At 51.7% G+C, this 19,651-nt stretch overlaps 1 protein-coding gene across 2 annotated transcripts in view; it reads right to left on the minus strand.

The window, feature by feature from the left end:
* Positions 1-19,651, minus strand: part of CRMP1 (collapsin response mediator protein 1) — a 76,626-nt gene that overhangs the window by 13,351 nt on the left and 43,624 nt on the right. For both annotated transcript variants that reach the window (XM_042984969.1, XM_042984970.1), the window contains exons 5-11: positions 14,859-14,920; positions 12,861-12,941; positions 7,696-7,764; positions 6,442-6,562; positions 3,846-4,002; positions 2,436-2,577; positions 1,592-1,762 (exon numbers count right to left, since the gene is read on the minus strand). In XM_042984969.1, the coding sequence (XP_042840903.1) occupies positions 1,592-1,762; positions 2,436-2,577; positions 3,846-4,002; positions 6,442-6,562; positions 7,696-7,764; positions 12,861-12,941; positions 14,859-14,920 (803 nt within the window). The remainder of the gene's footprint in view (positions 1-1,591; positions 1,763-2,435; positions 2,578-3,845; positions 4,003-6,441; positions 6,563-7,695; positions 7,765-12,860; positions 12,942-14,858; positions 14,921-19,651) is intronic.

The following is a 19,651-nucleotide window of genomic DNA, read 5'->3' on the forward strand; positions in this document are numbered from 1 at the left end:
CAGGATGAAAACATCCAAGATGGGTAAGCAAGATTAGGTATTCAGGGCAGAAGCAACCCCCCCCTCCCAACTGAGTACTATAGCAGAAAGCTGCTTTCACAGGAAGGAAGGACCAAATTAGGTAAATAGGGCTACAGATCGCTGCAGGGCGAAGTTGCCCAAAGTAGAGCTAATTGGCAAAAGAAAGGTTCCTTGTTGACCCTGAGGTGGCATGCTCTTTCTTGTCCCCTAGACCAGTTTAGGTAAACAGAGGCAGGGCCTCACGTCTGCTGTAAACTGCCTTCTACCCAGCACCAGGATTTTGTTTTGTGTTAACCCAAACCCCTAACACCGCATATCTTGAAAACCCCCTTGCCCTCACGACCACGAGTTAATGTCTACGATTTCATTGTCTCTTTGTGCACACCCAACAGCACGTTTGTAAGCCTTCTGATCCTAATAAAAATGGAACAAGGGCCCTTACTCGGGGCTCTTGGCTCTTGTCTTTTCCTGGACATTAGTCTCTCTCACATTTTTAATGCTGCATCCCGTTTTCTTGCTGGACAAGAAAGAACTCCAGACCCAGAGTCTACGACAGTTATTGTAAGCATGACTGCCTGTTGGGGACAGTCATGGATGGACCTCTATGGCCCCAGGCCATGACCCCTGTGGCCAAGCAGGGTTCCAGGGCCCAAGCTCACGGACTTCTAAAAATGATTCCTGTCACTTTCTTATGAGATTTCCTTATGCCTGGGGTCCTGTCCTCATGCATGTGGCCTCGCCTCTACCAGCAGGTAACCCCCGGGAGGCTGGGAATCTGCCTCTGTGTGGCAGTGAGGACCCTGTCACAGGGCGATACAGCATGCATACACCCTGCCTCCTGGCCCATGTCCTGTAGCAGAACTTAGCGGGCCGGAGGCCAGGCTGTGGCCTCCTGTGTCTTCTGAGTGTGTACGTTAATCTGGACCCAAGATCACTGCTGGCCTCACAGAGTGGACCTGCAGCAAGCAGTGAGGGAGAGGAAGAGGTTTTAAGTCTCTCTGCATCCTTAGGTTTGCTGGCTGAGTAAAGAAGTCAAGGGCATGTAAGATACAAAGTGCAGAGATAACCCACAGCCATAGGCTTGGGGCCTGGAGCTTGGGAGAGCGTGCACGCGTGGGGTGTGTTCACACACGGCAGACTTTAGGTCCAAACCTTTCCTTTGTGGACTGTTAGCAGTGACCACAAAATGAAGTAGGAGGTTTCTGAGATAGGAGATCAAACCCTTCCTAGCTTGATAATGAAATTGGAAAAAGAATCTTGGACCTAATACTTCTCCTCTGAGCCTGAGAATGCATGTGTCTAGGGGACAGGCCACCGAGAGAGAAAGACAGACACAGCATCAGAGAGAGGTGGAGAGAAAACACATCTAATAGAACGGCAGCAGCTTAGTCGAGCCTGATCAAACTCAGTCTCTCCAACTGGAAGAGAAATGTGAACGAGTCATGCCGATGATCAGATAGCATCCTCGTTGAAAACTTCACAAATCATTTTTAACCGAGACTGCTAAAGTGGCTGCAGAGGAAGAATCACTTACCCAAACCGGAAAGGTCTCAGATGAGCCAGGACTTACCGACTTGTGACTCTTGGCTGTTATGGTCTTCACCTTGTCGGGGTCCCAGATGACCACGTCAGCGTCTGAGCCCACGGCAATCCGCCCTTTCCTGGGGTACAGGTTAAAGATCTTGGCTGCGTTGGTGCTGGTGATGGCAACAAACTGGTTCTCATCCATTTTGCCAGTAGCCTAAAGGCAAGATCCGTTCATGAGAAGAATGCCCCGTAACAGGGCCAGGGGAAGGGCAGACAGGCAAAAATATGGAACTGCCGACAGGAGTCCCCAACAGAAGTCTGAAATTTTCTCCTCCCCCGCCGAAAACCGGCCATCCTGAAAGAGCCCAAGGGCGTGGCCCCATCAGAGCGGAAATGTAATTGACTGCTCAGGGGTATGTTGTTGGCATTTGCTCAACAGCCACTGTGCCATCTTGTCGGTCCTCATTGGGTCCAAGTTTAATAGAAAATAAAAATTTGGGGTTTCAAGTCAGGGAACAGGGGCTGACTTGTGCAACAAGCACTCTCCTACCCACTGTCAACCCCAGACACAAACACACGGTTTACAAAACCATCTTCACAGGAACTGAGATGTGGTCAAAACAAAGCTAAAGAAAACATTTTGCATCCTTAAAGAGTAAAGGGCAGCTGTCACGTCTGCAAATACAGAGGACCCCATGGGACCTGTGCTGCTCTCTGAAGAGTCACACATTTCTTCGTGTGCTCTCCTGGTATATTCTGCTTCTGCCCCAAAGCAAGGAAAGGAGCTTTAAGAGCCAGCAGGGCACAATGCTCCAGCTTTTGATGGGTCAGGAAGGGTGCTTCTAGAATGTTCCTGGGGAAAGGAACCTCCCCGGGGGGTTCCTTACCACTGCCTTGTCCCAGACGACGGTCATCCGCTCCTCTATACCGTTGACGCCCTCAGGGATCAGAGTGAAGTTATCCTTGCCCACCGCCTTCTGGGCAGTGCTATAGGGACAGTGGCCACTGCCTGTGACCTGCAGGTCTCCACTGCAAGGACAAAAACAAGGTGGGGGTCAGACCTGAGTTCAGGTTGAACTTCAGGCACCCATTGCAGGCTGTGAAACGAAAACCCCCAGAGATTCTAAGGAGAGGATTTGGGGCACATCCCAGGAATCGGTGAGTGACATCAGAAGGCCCTCTGGGGGCCATGTATCTTGTTGGGAGAAGGTTCGGTCAGTGTGGGCTTCAGGCTCTCCGGGTAGGGCTCTCTAGGTGGCCTTCCTCTTCCTCACCTGGAAGAGTGGGCATCCGCCCAAAAGAGGTGCCAGGCAGGGTTCAGGAGGGAGCGAGGCCAGATCAGCCTCGGCCTTGGGGGACATTGTGGGACTTGGATTCCATGTTGACAGAAGAGGACCCTGGGAGTCTCCAGGTAGAGGAGTGGTTTGGTCTGAGTTGGGTTTTAAAATCTGGGTGCTGGTTGGGAATAGACTGTGATGTGCTGGGGGTGTGGAAGGGGCAGCACAGAAACAGGGGCCTGTTGGAGATGAGCCAGGATGGCCACAGCCAATGGGTGAGAAGTGGTCAGATCCCGGGGCCTCTGGGGCCCTGTGTCCTGCCATCTTCAGAGATGGGCAAGACTGTGGGAGCATTCGCTTTGTGGGGGATGACGGGGAGTCCATTTGGACTTGGAGCTGCCCACCAGACAGCAGGCTGCAGATGATGAGTAAGCCCGTGGATATGCGAGTCAAGGGTTTTTGCATCATTTGGGAGAGACTTCCATGACAGGCACACCCTCACCCCCTTGGGGCCCCTCCTGACCAGAAGCCCTGATTTATCCCCTATCCGGCAAACTCCTACTCCCCCTCTAGCTCCAGGCCTGATGTCACCTTGCCCACGAAGCCTTCTGCAAGTCTCCTGGTTGTGAGCACGTATCTCTACGCCCAGAGCAGCTTGGGCACCTCACCACTTACCCTTCTCTATGGCCTGTGTTCTTCCCTCATGCTGGCCAATAGCAGGGAAGGGACCAAAGTGGCTGTGCTCCTACTGTGTGCACATGGCCAGGAGGTGCTTTGCAAATAATAGGAGCCACTTAGTGAACCCTAAATCCCAGGCCATTTTCCTACACTGCATCATACCCAGCTCTGCAATAGATACTATGTTCCCCCCCCATGTTGCCAATGAGGAAACCGAGGCAGAAAGCCATTCCAGGTTATGCGACAAGCCCAAGGTGAATCCTGGACTCTCATTCCTAATCCTGAGTGCTTCCCGATAGACCTCAGTATACCCAATATACCCCCCACCCCCTGGGCTCTCACCAGGCCAGCAGGGAGGTCAAGTAGTCAGGTGTCGTGGGGTCCGGGCTCAGAGGAGGAGAGGTCACGAATGCCGCTGCCTTGGCCCAGTTCTTGCTCCAGTAGTGGGTGCCATCGGTCCCCAGGCTGGCAGCGATGGGCTCGCCAAACACGAGGGGACCTTTGGAGACAGACACGAACACACATGGTTAAGGGCAGATGGTCTTGTGTGGGATGCTGGTGTAATAGAAGTGGAGGGTCTCAGAGACGGGAAAAGGAGGCTCTGAGGGGCAACATGTTGTCTGTCCTTCCTGGCTTCACCACGCAGCCCAGTGACCCCTGGCTGCCCAGGTACTCACTCAGCACCTGCTGACCCACCCAGCAACCTCCCGGACTAGTCGTGCTTTTAATATTTGGATGTGACCATTATCCCTTTTGGCAGATTTGTCCCTCGAGGCACAGGGACGGGATTTGCTCTCCCAGTATGGATTCTTCCAGAAGCAGATCTTCAAATGAAGGAGGCAAGTTCAAGTGTTTTATTTGGGAGGTGATTCCAGGCAGCACTGGCTAGAGATTGAAGAAGTGACATAAGGCAGAGAAAGACGTCAGGAACAGGTGAGTTGTCACCAAGTCACGGCCATGGGCACCTGCAGCTCGGTGCCGCGGGGGCCTCTGGGATACTGACGGCTGTTGGCACCTCAGGGCTGTCCCAGGGTGTGGGAGCTTGAGAGCTGCTTCCAGAACATTCACTTTCCAGAAATTCCAGCCTGCCTTCTGGGGAGCAGGCCAGATGTGCTTCTGCCAGAACAAAGCCCATAGGCACAGCTGCAGGTCTGCTCAGAGAGACAGACGCTGCTGGGATGTGGGCCAGTACCACCACCGAATTTGCCCGGAGCCACGCTGCTGGCCTGGTGGGGTGGCAGGCTTTGAGCTCCAGCGGTCTGGCATGTCCAAGAGCATATTCTACCGTGATGGGAAAGTTCTACATCTGTGGTGCCCAGGACAGCAGCCGCTAGCCCCGCGTGGCTTCTGAGCATCTGAAATGTGGCTATCACAACCAAGGAACGCATTTAGAATTGTGTTTAATTTTACTTAATTTAAATTGCCACAGCCATGCGTGACTGGAGGTCACCACATCTCTCCATGCAGCTCTAGGACTGCTTCCAGATTCCTGTTACCTCTCTGAGCCTCAGTTTCCTTATCCTTAAAATGGAGCCAGTCCTAAGCAAGCTGTGTCATACTAGAGCACTCTCCTTGAATGCCTCTGCTTGTCAGCTTTCCCTGAACGATACTAAAACCAGGTTATGATGGGTTCAAAGGTGCTCTGTCCAATAAGGTGGCACTTGCCACTGGGGTTGGTCTGAACTGAGATGTGCTGTAACAGCGACAGACACACTGATTTCAAAGACAGCACAGAAAAAAATAAGACAGATATATCATTCAGATCTTTTCATATAATTACGTGTTGAAAGAATATGTTGGATATATCAAGTTAAAATACAGTAGTGAAGATTTTTCTTAAATACAGATGGTAGTACTTCCCACTCGGGGCTCCTATGAGAAGTAAGGAACGTAATGTACACAGTGGATGTTCCATTACGGTTGTTGTGTTGTTGATTTCCACCTGGCCCTCCCCACGGACCCACAACTCCCCGGTCGGCCTCACATGAAGCAGCGGGAATGGGCAGACCTCGTCCCGGTGGCCAATGTCCCTGGCGAGTGTCCTCCACGACAAAAGGGTTCCGGCCACTGTCTCTGTGCAATGGGCACTAGCCCTCATCTGTCCATCTGTCTGTCATTCTCTCTCCCTAAGTTTGGATAGGAAGATGTTCTGGGCACCCTTCTTCCTTCTTGGTCTGGTGACTGCTGGAGACTGTTGGACCTCACTCTCAAGAAGGCCTGGGGACGGTACTCGGGCCCTTGCTCTGAGTCTCCTGTGGTTAGAACGCACCCACTGCGGCCTTCACCCGATGGTCCTCAGCGCGGCAGGTGGCCTGATACTGGGGCCCCACTCAGGAGGTGAGGATACCAAGGCAGGAATGGCCAACATGGAGCTGAGAACGGCATCAACCAACACCTATGGAGCCCTGGGGACCCGCCACGGGCTTCAAGTCTATGAGCCCCTGGGGCCATTCAGAGACAAGGCAGCGGACGCTCAAAGCAGTTATGTAGCACGTCCGTCTTTGAGCTGGGCGGCTGGCTTCCTGGACCACACTCACACAGACCCCCTGGCTCTGGAAAACCGTCTTCTTCCTTCCCAACCCGCAGCCGAGACTCTGTGGGCCCCACGACTGACCCTGGATGCAGACACTGACCATGGGGCCCTAGACAGGGGACTCAGGATGAAGGGCCAGAGGGGACCAGAAAGACGGTGGGCAGGATCCCAGAGCTGACACAGCCCGGCCCCATCACTGACTCGAGGTGCCATCCAGGACGGAGCTGGAACAATGCAGAGCTCATTATCTGATCCCACAAGGTGGGATAATAACCTGCCTGAGGCTTAGACTGCTGGCAGGGTGTCTCTGGGCAGTGGCCCCACCAGTGAACTTGACCCCACTGGACGACCCCCTTCCTTATGGCCCAGCTGCCCCGCAGGAGGCCCAGGCATTGGGCTGCATACCTTTCTTCCTGGCCAGAGTGATGATGTCCGCTGCACTCTTGCTCATGACCTTCGTGATGTACACCGGGCAATTGATCCGGCCAGCGATGGTGATGGCCCGAAACACAGCCTCGGCCTCTAGCTGAGGACACGGCAATACACGGGTCACAGGAGGGAGGGAGAGAGGCAGTACGACCCCCCCCAAGTCCCCAGGGCTCTCCCCGAATCAGAGCCCTTCAGTGTTCTTCAATTAAGTGTGGCCAGAGGCAAATCTACCACATCAAAGGAGAAAAACACTAGATTTCTAAAAAGAGGAAAAATCGAGTCAAAACGTATTTGGTTAGAGGGCTGGGAGACAGGATTGTGTCATTATGCTTGCTTGGAAGTACGCTGCAGGTTCCGTTAGAAGGGAACAGACCAGGCAGCATAAAGCATCAAAAAGCCCATAAAAAACCACCTTGCCCTCCTCTAGACCAATGCGTCTTGAATAAAAGGACCAGATACGTTTTGAACGGCTTTGTTTTAATTTCCAGTCTGCTGATGCCCCAAACGTGGTCCCACCCACGCACACCCAAGAGGGTCCCCACCCTGCTCTCCCGGCTGGACCCACTGGTCACACGCCTAGATGTGGAGCCAAGTCCATGTGCTATAAATGTTTATAAACACGGTCTCCCTGATCTCACCAGGGACCAGGAACACAGCTCGTGGGGCACGGGGCTCGGGTGCAGAGTACTGTCCTAGACCAAGAGCCCCTCGGGATAAAACGTCTTTCTACTCGGGTATTTGTGTCCCCAGGATTGGGCACAAGGCCAGGCCCACAGCAGACACACACACACACACACACACACACACACACAAACTGCCTGCCATGGAAACTCATCCATGCTGGAGTCTTAGAACACAGTGGGCAATGTCCAGGAGAAGCTGGTAGGTTCCAGGTCGCAAACATGCGGCTCCACTCTCTATCACCAGAGACACAAATCCTCGTGAGGATCCTGGACATGGTTAGGTCACTGGAGTGTTCGTGGGGCCTTGGTGTGAAGCTTGTGGGCCCTGAGACAAGCAGAGCCTTTCCCTGGCTCCTCTGATTGATCTCCATCCCCCGGGGGCTCCCGAGTCAGAGGGCAGAGCCCAGGGAAGGCCATGTATGCTGGGGTGTCCACGTCAGGGGAATGGGATGGAGGCGGGAGCTCTGGCTGGGCTGTTCCAGCTGGAACAGCATCAGGGCGAGCCCTCAGCCACGTCAGACTCACACCCAAGGGGAGGCCCCATTACCTCTTCAGGTCTGCTCAGAGCATGGCCCTCAGGACCTGTGATGCCCATCTCCAAGATCCGCTTCTGTTCCTGCAAGATAAGAGCAACGAGTCAGGGATTGTAGAAAGTCAATGGGGAGAGGCCGATTCTCCAGCCCCTGGTTAGGTAGGTGGGCGGCTGAGGCCCGGGCGGGGGTGGTGAGTGGTTTATGGGAGACTAACATGGGCTCTGGGGTGATCAAGCTTCTTTGCTCCCTCTGCTCCCCCTGCCTCCTTCTGCCTTTGCAACCCAGGACCTCTGTCTGCATCCACACCTGCTCTCTATTCAGTGCCCCGACACCAGTGAGGGGGCGGGTAAGAAACGGGCTCTAAAGACCACCCACTCACCTTTCCCATCCCCGACTCTCTGCTGCAGGGCTCTCCTTGGGCAAGAAAGGTGGTGTGTGGGTATTGCGTGAACGTGGAAACAAACCACAGAGCCCCCCACTGGGAGTCCGGCCACAGAACTGGCCGCCTCTGTGACTTTGGGCAAGTTGGTCAAGCTCTCCGGCCTCAGCCTTCTCTTCTTTACACTGGGGACATCAGTGCTTCTGTCTTGCAGCTCCCACAATGAGTCAGGGAGGGGGCATCTGTGAGATGCCTGCATGGCACCCGGAGTGTAGCGGAAATCAGTAATCGGCAGCGGGTTCTCATTATCGGCCTCCTCTTCCTGGAGCCTGTCATTCTAGCGAAAAGCCTCTACCTCAAGCTTGTCATGTAGCCTTGAAATGGTTCCCTGAGCTAATGCCCTAGATCCAAACCCATTTGCTTCAAGGTTTCCTTGCCACAGGAATACTATAATTTCTAAAAAAAAAATTGTTTTATATTGCCCAGATGTCAGCTGTGCTGCTGCTAATTTTCGCTTCTGCATTTCTGTATCATCCTCAGGCACCTCCCTGCCATGGGCCCCCGAGCCCTATCAGCCATGAAAAAAAAAAACAAAAAAAAAACAACCTAATTTCAACTGCATCTCTGGTTATGAAGCTTGAGCTTACTACAGAAATGTAAACAGGAAACAAGGTCAAGGTCTAAGAGTTGGGGTGGATTTGAGTAAGGCATGGAATAATTTCAGCTATTACAGATGGTGTTTAGAAAGCATTTCTGTACACAGTCTACAAAACGATTTTATGATATGGAGAGAGCCCTGTGCAAGATTGTTTAATTGTCTGTTACTGTTTCTGTTGGAGAGAAGGCAGGAAGGGAAGAAGGGAGGAGGGAGGAAGGACCCAAGACACTACGACGGAGGAAAGCACAGATCACAGAAAACCGGAACAGGGTTTGCAGGCAGAGATCGTGGGCCGAGCACGTACGGTTAAACGTCTCGCACGCTGCCGGTGGGTATGTGGGTTTGTTCATTCTGGAAAATGGGTTAGCAGTAACAACCAAAGCTGAATATACATGCACCCAATTTCACTCCTAGGTATAGACTAACAGAAAAGCAAGCACAGGTTTTTAAAAAAACCTGTTTAATGTTCTTATTTCTTTTTGAATGAGAGAGAGAGAGAGAGAATGAGCAAGCATAAGCAGGGGAGGGGAAGAAAAAAGGGAGAGAGAGAATCCTAAGCAGGTTCCACGCCATCAGCGCAGAGTCCAACGCTGGGCTCGAACCCACAAACCGTGAGATCGTGACCAGAGCTGAAATGAAAAGTCAGATGCTTAACTGACTGAGCCACCCCAGCGCCCCTGAAATGGGAACACAGGTTTAACAAAAGACTGAGCAAGAATGTGCATAGAAGCTTTGTACACGGCAGTCCTACATTTGAAACCATCCAAACATCCAGCAGTGAGAGAATAATTTCTGCCATATTCCTGCATCAGAATTCCACAAGTGATGGAAACAGAAAAAATTACAGTTTTGTGGACAACGGGAGGAATCTCACGGACTGCATTTTGAGCAAAAGACGACAGACGTAAAAGAACACATACCACGTGGTTCCATTTTTATGAAGTTCAAAACTAGGCAAAACGGAGATGTGTGGGGTCCACGATTTCTGAGAGGTCCCCAGCGAGCCCGCCTCCTGGCTTCTGTGCCCTTGGTAACCGATCCCCTCTTGGCATGTGACCTGGCCCTAGCAGCATGCTTCTAATGAGCATCACACGGACAAAAGAGATGGGGTGTCCCTGCAGAGGGGAGGCCACAAAAGGGTTCTGGCCTCCACCTTGCTCTCTCCCTTGCTCTCTCGAGAGGAAGCCAGTCTCCCCGCTGGCAAGGAACCAAGCTGGCCTTTCGGTAACGGCCAGCAAAGAACAGAGGCCATCGGTCTGACAGCCTGCAAAGAACGGAATCCTGAAAAGCACCACCTGAGTGGGGTTGGAAGACCCTTCCTAGTCCAGCCTTAGGACTGCCACCTTCACCGTAGCCTGTGACAGTCCCAACTGAGCCACACCTGGACTCCTGACCCAATGGACAGGAAGATAAGAAATGTTTACTGCTTTATGATGTTAAGTGCCGGGGTGTTTTGTCACGCAACCACAGAGAACTAACCTAGATGTTGGTGACCAGAGGTAGGGTGTGACCGTAACAACCACCTGAAGCTGTGGGAGTGGCTTTGGGACCAGCCCGTGCACGGAGGCTGCAAGAATTTCAAGGCACGTGTTGAAGAAAGCCCAAAGTAGCCTGGAATGGACCGCCTGTGGAAAGACGGACCTTGGGGGACCTTGGCAGTAAGACCTCAGAAGGAAATGAGGACATTTTTGGAAGCTAGAGCCCGCTGTGTCTTAGCAGAAGGCTTGGCGCACTGCCCTCCATGGTGACATGGAGGGCAGAAACGGGCCGAATGAGCTGGGGCCCCACGTAGGAGACTGCCCAACGAGCTGTTGGGAGAGTCTGTCTGGTTTCTTCCCGCTGCTTGGAGTAAAATGAAAGAGGGGGCATAAAGAAGCAAAGGGTGTTAAAAAGGAACCAGGACATGATAGTTTTGAAAATTCTCCACTTCTCCAAAGAGTAGAGGACAGTGCAATGAAGAAATGTCTCCTGAGCAAATATCAAATGCAGGGCATAAGCAGCAGACAGTAAGTAGTCCAGTTGACTCTACAACCTTGGTGAAGATCTGGAAAGATGGAGGGTGGTTGTCCACGGGGTGAATCGGTCACAAAAGGCCCTGTGAAGAGATTGAGGGTGTGTCCCCGGAGCCTCTCCGACAAGAGGGCCTCTAGGGAGCTCCGGGTGCGACCAGGGTAGGGGTAGACTTATCTGGAAGAAATCTGTGGGTGCCTTTTGTCTGATGGGGTGAGCCACAGAGGGATTCATGGGAGGCCAACAAAGGTTTGGGGAGAATCACTCTAGCAAAACACTGGCAGTCTGGGCTGAATGGAATGAAAACTCCTCGAAAGGAAAGGGGGCAGGTGGACCTTCAAAGTCTACTGGGCAGGAAGCAGGCTCAGCTGCAGGCACGTGCTGCCTGCCACGGGACAGATCGATGACGGGAAGCGGGGGATAGAGCCAAGAGCCCGGAAGGCGGAGCCACGAACCACGCAGAACTATTCTCAGGCTCCAAGACCACTCAAGGAACTGCCAACATGTGTCCGACCGGATTTCAGAACGGCTATGGACCAATCCTGAAGCTTTCCGTTTTCCCTCTTGAAAAGGAATGTCCACCCACCGTTGATGCTGTATGTTGAGTGTGTGTCGGGGGGAGGCAGATAACTCACCTCTGTGGCTCCAGAGACCTACAGATTATGGGGACTGTCCCCAAGGCGCCTCACCCACACCTAGATCTGACCTAGACACTTCCAGACTTTGGGGCCGTTGCGGGGCTGTGACGGGGAGTCGGGAGGACCCTGGAAGGGGACGGATGTGTTCTGCATGTGAGAGGGGTATCAGTCCCTGGGGGTCAGAGGACAGACTGGCAGACAGTCTCGGAGAGGGCCCCCAGCGATACTCCCTTCCTGGCATTCACACCCTTGTACAACCCCAACTTTCTGGCTGTGGGCTAGCCTTAGTGACTTGTTACCAATGAACAGGATTCTGCTGCGTGACACAACGTGTTTGTGTTTTACTCTGAATTTGAAAGAATTTTGATTTCGCAGAAAAACTGCAAGGATGCAAATAACAAGAAGTAAAGCCAGTAGCTAACGTTCACAGCGAATCTTCAGATCTCACGCACTTCACCATCGCGGCACAGTCCTGCTGCGCCATGGAACTGCCTTACCATCCTGGCTGTGTGCCCCATGTAACAGCGAGCAAGATGTTCCTATCGGAGCCTCAGTTTCCCCATCTATAAAGTGGGGACGTCTGTGCCATCTCTATGCCATGGAGTCGTTGTGAGCATCGCCATACACATGGCATCGTGCCTGGAATTAACTCCCTTGACTAGATGCATCCAAGTCTCCTGTATGCCTGACCTTGCTCGGGGACGTCATGACCAACCCACAACCCCCCCCCCCCCCCCCCCCGCAAGGCCAAGTGGCCATCCCTGCCTTCCTCCTCTTCTCCTCCATCTGGTCACTCGATGAAATCTGAAGAAGGTGCTCCTTCCTTCACACACTTTGCTTCTTCCACCTCCTCTATCTCCCGTCTTCATTCCTTCTAAGAAATGAAGTAGAACCCAGCTGGTCACCCCGCGTCCATCCTTTTCCTGCCAAGTTCATTCTACAGCCAGAATGATCACATTGGGCTAATGTCTCCCTTTGCCCAAAGCTTCTGCATGGCTGCAGCCTATTATAATGCGTCAGACACTGTCCTTCACGTACGCGATAGAATTTAATCCTCACAAGGTAGGTGCTTCTGGACGAAGAACAAGAATGTTCGTGGGGTAGAGTTCCCTGCCCGAGGTAGGAGGGCTGGGAGGTGGAGGGGGCCGGGCTTTAGCCATCACACCCCCCTCCCAAGTCCCATAAGACGCTGATCAACCCCAGCGCCCACGTGCCTCACATCTGGTGTCCCCCAAGTCTGCAAAGCGTCTCCATTCAATCCTTATTTGTCTCTGACACAAACCCTTTGAGGTCCCCAGCGGCCTGCCGAAGGCCCCCTGCAGACGGCGCGCGTGTGACGCCCACCCGGAGCGTCTGAGGCGTCATCCGGTTCCCCGCCTGCCCCTTCGCTGCCTGGCCACCTCACTGACCGATGCCCCCACCCCTTCGATCAGACCTTCTGCACACGGCCGCCGACTGGAGTGGAAAGGGCGAACCTCCCTCCACACCGCTCACCTGAGCTATCAAATCTCCATTTTCCGCGTGGACCAAGATCACAGCTCCCAGCCCCTTAAGGAAGGTGAAGGCTTCATAGAGCTGGGGGAGAACAAACAGGGGTTGGGGGAGATTAAAAAAAAATATCACAGCCTGAACAGCTGCAAAGAGTGTTCTGCTCACGCACAGTCACCCACCCGCCGGCGGCCGCAGCCGCGGCACGACCGTTCTGTTCACGCGGATGGAAAGTTAAGCCTTGGAGAGGATCTCCCTTTGACCCTGACGCCCTCTGGACGCTAAAGCAGGAGGCTGAGGGTAGGGCAGAACCGATCAAAGCCGCACCGTGGCACAATATGCCTTCTGTCTTGGTGCCCACCCACGCCTTTCGCGTTCGCTGCGGCCCTGCTCCATTGACGTGCCTTCAGCTGCCGCTGGGGACAACGAGGGTGCAAAGCTGGTTTTCATTTTACTGAGACCGTGTAACTGAATGCGCTCAGCCTGTCCTGCGGCACCCGGGGGGTTTGTACAGCTCTGCGAGAACTTGAACGCGTGTCATTTTCCAGACCACGGTGGGGCAGGGGTCGAAGTCTACAAGAACTCTTAACACTCAGGTCATATGCACCCTGCCAGGCAACCCCTTATGTAGGCAGTACGGGCCCCGCCCACCGCCCCTGCCCTCTTCCCACCTGCAAAGGATCAGCACTCAGACATTTGCACGCGGTGAGGCCCACAGCCCCCACGTTCCTTCTCCGGGGCCTCTCGAATTTTACCTTCGTTCTCCAAGTGTGCAAGGCAGCACCCCACCCTGGGACGTGTGCTTTTCTACGGAGATGGCAGGCGGGGAGGATACATAGGGGCAGGAAGCACCTTCCAGGACCCCCATCGCTCAACTCCACCAGTCTGTGGGGTTTGGCGGTTAGAATAGAACAGGTGAAAAGTTCAGTTATGCTAGACAGACTCATGCTACTTTGTCATGAGACTGAGCCAGTTTTAGCCTTTTGGTGACACAGCAGAGGCCTCCAGGGCATCTGGTGTTAAGTGATTCTCTATAACTGCGCGTGTTTATTTTGAAAGGCAAGACACGAAAGCATCTCCCATCACATCGAAGGCATTACAGCTTACTGGCATCCATACGTGCCAGGCACTGCCCTGGAGCCTCGTGTGAACTCATCCAATCCTCTGACAACCTTCATGAGGCTCTTAGGAGTCTAAAGCAGAGAGATTGAGAAAGCTGCCTCGGGCTGCCCAGCAAGGCCAAAGCTTGCGGCCAAGCAGTCTGGCTGTCGCATCCCTGCCCTTTACCAGTGCACCACCCTGCCTTTTTAACCAGCAGAGGGCAGGGCACTGATAACAAAACAAACCAGGAGCCCCAGTGGCGTCAGAAGGCCAAGCGCCCGACAGACAGTCACTGCATCACCGTACCATCAAGCCGCACCTTCTCTATAGTGGCTGTCCCCACACGACAATTGTTTGAAGCCGGCACGGCCAGAGATGACCGCCTTGCACAGGTGAGAAAACCCAGGGAGGGAGTGGCCCCAGTCACTCGACTGGCTGGAGAGACAGCCAGGACTCTCCTCTGGGTCAGAGCTAACGGCATGGTCCCCACTCCTCTGGGTCAGAGCTAACGGCATGGTCCCCACTCCTCTGGGTCAGAGCTAATGGCACGGTCCCCAAACTTGCTAGAGCCCCAGGATGAACTGCACAGCTTTTGGAAAGTCTGTGATAGGATCTGAGTCTGTCTTTTCAATGAGCGTTTTAGAGGATGCTAAGGATGAGCTGGGTTTGGGAACCACTGTGCAAGGGACCCCCCCCACTCCACCCTACTCTAGGAGCCAGAAAGGAATGCAGGCCCAGCAGGCGTGGGGACTGACACAGGTCACTCGGCGATTTAGTGGACAGACCAGGACTTGAACCCAGACCTCTCCCCTGCCCCTTCTCACAGCTCCCTTGCCCTGTGCTGTCTTGCCCGACACGGTGGCCTATTCCTGCCCAGGAGAGGAGGTGTGCAGGAGGACCCACCTGGCTATCAGACATCTGGTAGAGATCCTTGTACGCCATGTAGACTTGGAAGGAATTGACACCTGTTTCCAGATGAAAAAAGAGAACAGAAAAATGCATTAAGAAAAAAGAAGGGTGACTGTCCAGTCAGTGATCACAGTACAGAGTGCTGACCCCTAGGATAGAGGGCTGCCGCTGGGATTCACAGTGGGGACACCGAACCCAGCCTGGGGGTATGGGGAGGAGGGTCAAAGGAGGCTTCTAGGAAAGCCACACAGGCTGAATCTGAAGGAGGAGAAGGGGGCGTGGGAGGGAAGGAGGGGGGGAGGTGGGGGGAACCATTTGGATTGAGAGGGGGTGTGCGTGGGTAAGGACGGTGGGGAGGATGAAAAGACACACGATGTGAAGGTACTAGAAGTGTCTACAGCGGGATCCAAGGGACCACGTGGGGTTTTTTTAATCCCTTATTTTTTTTTATGTTAAAATCCATAGAACGGAATTCACCATCACCGCCATTGTGAAGTGTGCAGTTCAGTGGCGTTGAGTGCATTCAACACGTTGTGCAACCATCACCACGATCTACCAGAGCGTGTGTTTCTAAAGCAAGAAGTGACATGATCAGGCTTTTTTTGTCTCAGAAAGACCATGCTGGAAGCGGTGTGGAGGATGGGGGGTGGGTCTGCAGAACAGCGGAGAGATATGGCAGCTCGTAGGGTGATGGTGAGAGCAAATGGGACAGGTGCGCAGAGACTCTGAGCCTGGACAGGAGCTGCAGGGTCGGGGAGGATTCGAAAAGGTGGAAACGGCAGGCTTTCACGTGCTGTGTGGACAGGCCAGCAGGGAGCACGGGACGTAGGGGACTCTTCCCTAACATACCTTCCAGTTGCTTGAGGACAGGCACCATGTCTTAAATACCACTTTATTATTTTTTAATGTTTATTTATTTTTTAATACTTTTTTTAATGTTTATTTTTGAGAGAGAGACAGAGCATGAGCGGGACAGGGGCAGAGGGAGAGGGAGACACAGAGTCTGAAGACAGGCTCCAGGCTTGAGCTGTCAGCACAGAGCTGGATGTGGGGCTCAAACTCACAAAGCATGAGATCACGACCTGAACCCAAGCCGGACGCTTAACAGACTGAGCCACCCAGGCACCTCTTAAATACTATTTTAATTTGCACACCCATAATATGTGCTGTGCAATTACTGCTTGTTCATGGAATCTAGAGGTGTCTGGATAATATGAGTTGAAGGCAAAACTATGAAATGGGATTTATAATTCCTTTCTACTAAATAATGGTGAAGATAGACCAAAATCTTTCCTTGTGTAGAAAACCCTGGCAGGGGCGCCTGGGTGGCTCAGTCGGTTAAGCGGCCGACTTCGGCTCAGGTCATGATCTCGCGGTCCATGAGTTCGAACCTCGTGTCGGGCTCTGTGCAGACAGCTCAGAGCCTGGAGCCTGTTTCAGATTCTGTGTCTCCCTCTCTCTGACCCTCCCCGTTCATGCTCTGTCTCTCTCTGTCTCAAAAATAAATAAACGTTAAAAAATTAAAAAAAAAAAAAAAGAAAAAAAAAAGAAAACCCTGGCAACAAAAATTCTTTGTCAAATTATTAGGAAAAATTTAAAGAAAAAGTAATATTAGGAAAGCAACATTAAAAGTATCCGTTTCTGGGGTGCCTGAGTGGCTCAGGTGGCTAAGCATCTGACTCTAGATCTCAGCTCAGGTCACGATCCGAAGGTCATGCGTTCAAGCCCCGTGTTGGGCTCTGGGCTGACAGTGTAGAGTCTGCTTGGGATTCTCTCTCTCCCTCTCTCTCTGCCCCTTCCTCTCTCTCTCAGAGTAAATAAATAAACATAAAAATATTTTTTAAATAAAAAATAATAACAGCAGACACAGTTATTTTTTGGGGAAGGGTATTATGATGGCAACACAGCCCACGGATCTTCTATTGGGGGGCATCTGGCAAAGCTCTATTTCTTGCCTGAGTAGGGGAGCCTCATAATAATTCATAAAGCCACATTTTTTTTATTTGTGTGGTTTTTCTACTTCTGCTTTACTTTAGGTTCAAAATATTCAAATAAAAGCAACGAAGCCAAAAACCCCAAAGGGAAAACAGTACTTTCAGACAATTTAAGAAAAAAAATGGCTAACTAATAAAGATAAAAAAATTGATTTTATTTGTAATCAAAGTAATTCAAACTAAAACCTCAGCACTGCACCACATCTTAACAGATGGTGCCCAGAGCTAGTGAATGTGCATCGAAATGAGTCCCTCTTACATACCAATTTGCACCTGCTTAAAAAACCAATTAAGCCATGCATATCAAGAGTAGTAAATGTTCCAGAATATTCGGCTGGATGCTGCCAGTACTAGCAATGAGCCTAAGGAAACACAGTGGGTCCTGGTATTCACAAAACCTCCCAAACTCACAGATGCCATCATTAACAGTTTTTCTCCAAGGAGCCTGCATGAAACACCAGTTCTCAAGGACTGCACTGAACACTTACTGGACTGTCAACCCATTCATAATCCCTTCCAGTTCTTGGCAACCCCACTCTTACTCTACCCACCTCATAACCTTGGAGGCAGCCATGTCCATACCACGCGACCACAGACCACAGATGTTAGTCTAGGACTGGGCCCCTGGCAGAGGCTGAGCTGAGCCAGGAGGAAGGACAGAGTCCAGTTAATACCCCCAAACACCTGTTGGTCTCTGAAACAGAGATGCACACCCAAAGGGCGGGCCGCTGTATTCCATCATGGTGAGACAGAAGTAGAGGATGCAGGTCAAGGGTGAGGGGGAACAGAGCTGGCTCAGAGAGAAAAGCACAGAAGAACAGGAGGCAAGACTCCCTTGCAAAGGATGCTTGGATACACATCATTATCCCTAAGGCACATCTGCTCCATTCAACTTAAGCCAAAATCTGGAGGGATTCTGTTGTTTGCAATCAAACACGGGGATGTTGATATCCATATTGGTAAAGAAAACCTGATTCATCAGCAACGAACAGGTTTCTTTATTGCAGGGCTTCCCCCGGATTTTAACATGATAATGTGCGTTAAGAATATTCAAGAACAGAATAAACAGAGAGCATTTCCCAAACTTATTGGACCCCAGAAGCCCTTTTTCATGGAATATTTATTTTCTCACTCATCAAATATTTACTGAGTCCTTACTATGCATGAACACCATCCTAGAAGTTTGAGATACAGCTGTGACCCAGGAAGGAAGAAGGATGCCTGCCTACCTTCTACTTGGAATAAGCAATAAGTGAATAAATAAGCAAGGGCATTTCATGCAGAGATGGGTGCTAGGAAGAAATTAAACAGGCTGATACATTTTTTAAAGTTTCACAAAGTTCTGCAGTGACTCTGCCTCTCCCCACTCCTTGAATGCGGGCTGGTCTGGAGACGTGTGCCGACCAATGGTCTGAAGCAGAAGTGACGCCATATTGGCTCCAAGCCTCGCCTTGGGGCTTCCAGCTCACTTTGGAGCCTCATGTGAAGGGTCTCGGGAGAGCCTGTGGGAGGACAGGTCATGGAGATGTATGTGTTGCTTATCCATTCACCCATCGATGGACATTTGGTTTGCTTCCACCTTTTGCCTATTGTGTACAATGCTGTACAACTCTCTTCAAATCCCTGCCTTCAATTCTTCCCGATAAATACCCAGAACTAGAGCTGCTGGACTGTAGGGTGGCTCTATGCTTAATTTCTTGAGGAACTTCCATACTGCTTTCCAAAGTGGCTGCACCATTTTGCATTCCCACCGATGGTACCCAAGGGTTCCCATCTCCCCACAGCCTTGTCAACACTTGTTCTTTTCGGATATCTTGATAACACCCCTTCCATGGGGTGTAAGGTGGTATCTCACTGTGGTTTTAACAGTTGCTGTTTTAACCCACTAGATTTTGGAGTGGTTTGTTCTAAAAACAAAGGCTACCTGATACAGAAATCAGTGCCTGGAGGTCGGGTGCTGCAGTGGCCAAAACCTAAAACATGTGGCCTTGGCCTTGGGACTGGGGAGTGAGTGGAGGTCAGAATAGTCCCGAGGAAACTGTAGGAAAAGGCTGGGGGAAAATACCCAACAAACTGTTAGTGGAGGGTGGGAAAGGGGCCCTTCATCCCAGGTAGTGGCAACACGATGGGAAAAACCATGACGAGTAACTTGGAGGAAAATGTACCCAGAGAACTTGCGGGTCTGCCTAAAATGATTTCCATGAAGAACATAGTAAGTGCCAGTTGGTTTCTCTAAGCTACATGTGATGAAGCACCAGAAGACACACATCAAAATGGACCTGAGGGACAAGGATCAGGTTAGTTTGCAAGCGAAATTCAGTGAACACACAGGACGACTTCTCCTCTCTACTCTTGCCAATCTGCAAACAGTTCTCAAAGTGAAAAATGACCTCAAGTGTAAGATTCAATCAAGGGTATACCCAGAACTCTTTGTTAAGACCTCATAGAAACCCAAGGTGGTGCCCAGTAAACTTCTTTGGCCAAAGGGCTTCAAAAAACATTTTTTTTGAAAAAAAATTTTAAGTTTTATTTATTTATTTAGAGAAGGTGACAGAGAGAGAGAGGGAGGGAAAGGGCATGAGCAGGGGAGGGGCAGAGAGAGGGAGAGAGAAAATCCCAACCAGGCTCTGCACCATCAGCACAGAGCCCGACGTGGGACTCAAACTCACGAACTGTGAGATCATGACCTGAGTCGAAACCAGGAGTCGAACATTTAACTGACTGAGCCACCCAGGTGCCCCAGGGCTTCTAAGAATCTTATAAGTATCATCACATAGCACACTGACAGTCACC

Source organism: Panthera tigris, chromosome B1, assembly GCF_018350195.1.
Source record: "Panthera tigris isolate Pti1 chromosome B1, P.tigris_Pti1_mat1.1, whole genome shotgun sequence".
Taxonomy (NCBI): Eukaryota; Metazoa; Chordata; class Mammalia; order Carnivora; family Felidae; genus Panthera; species Panthera tigris.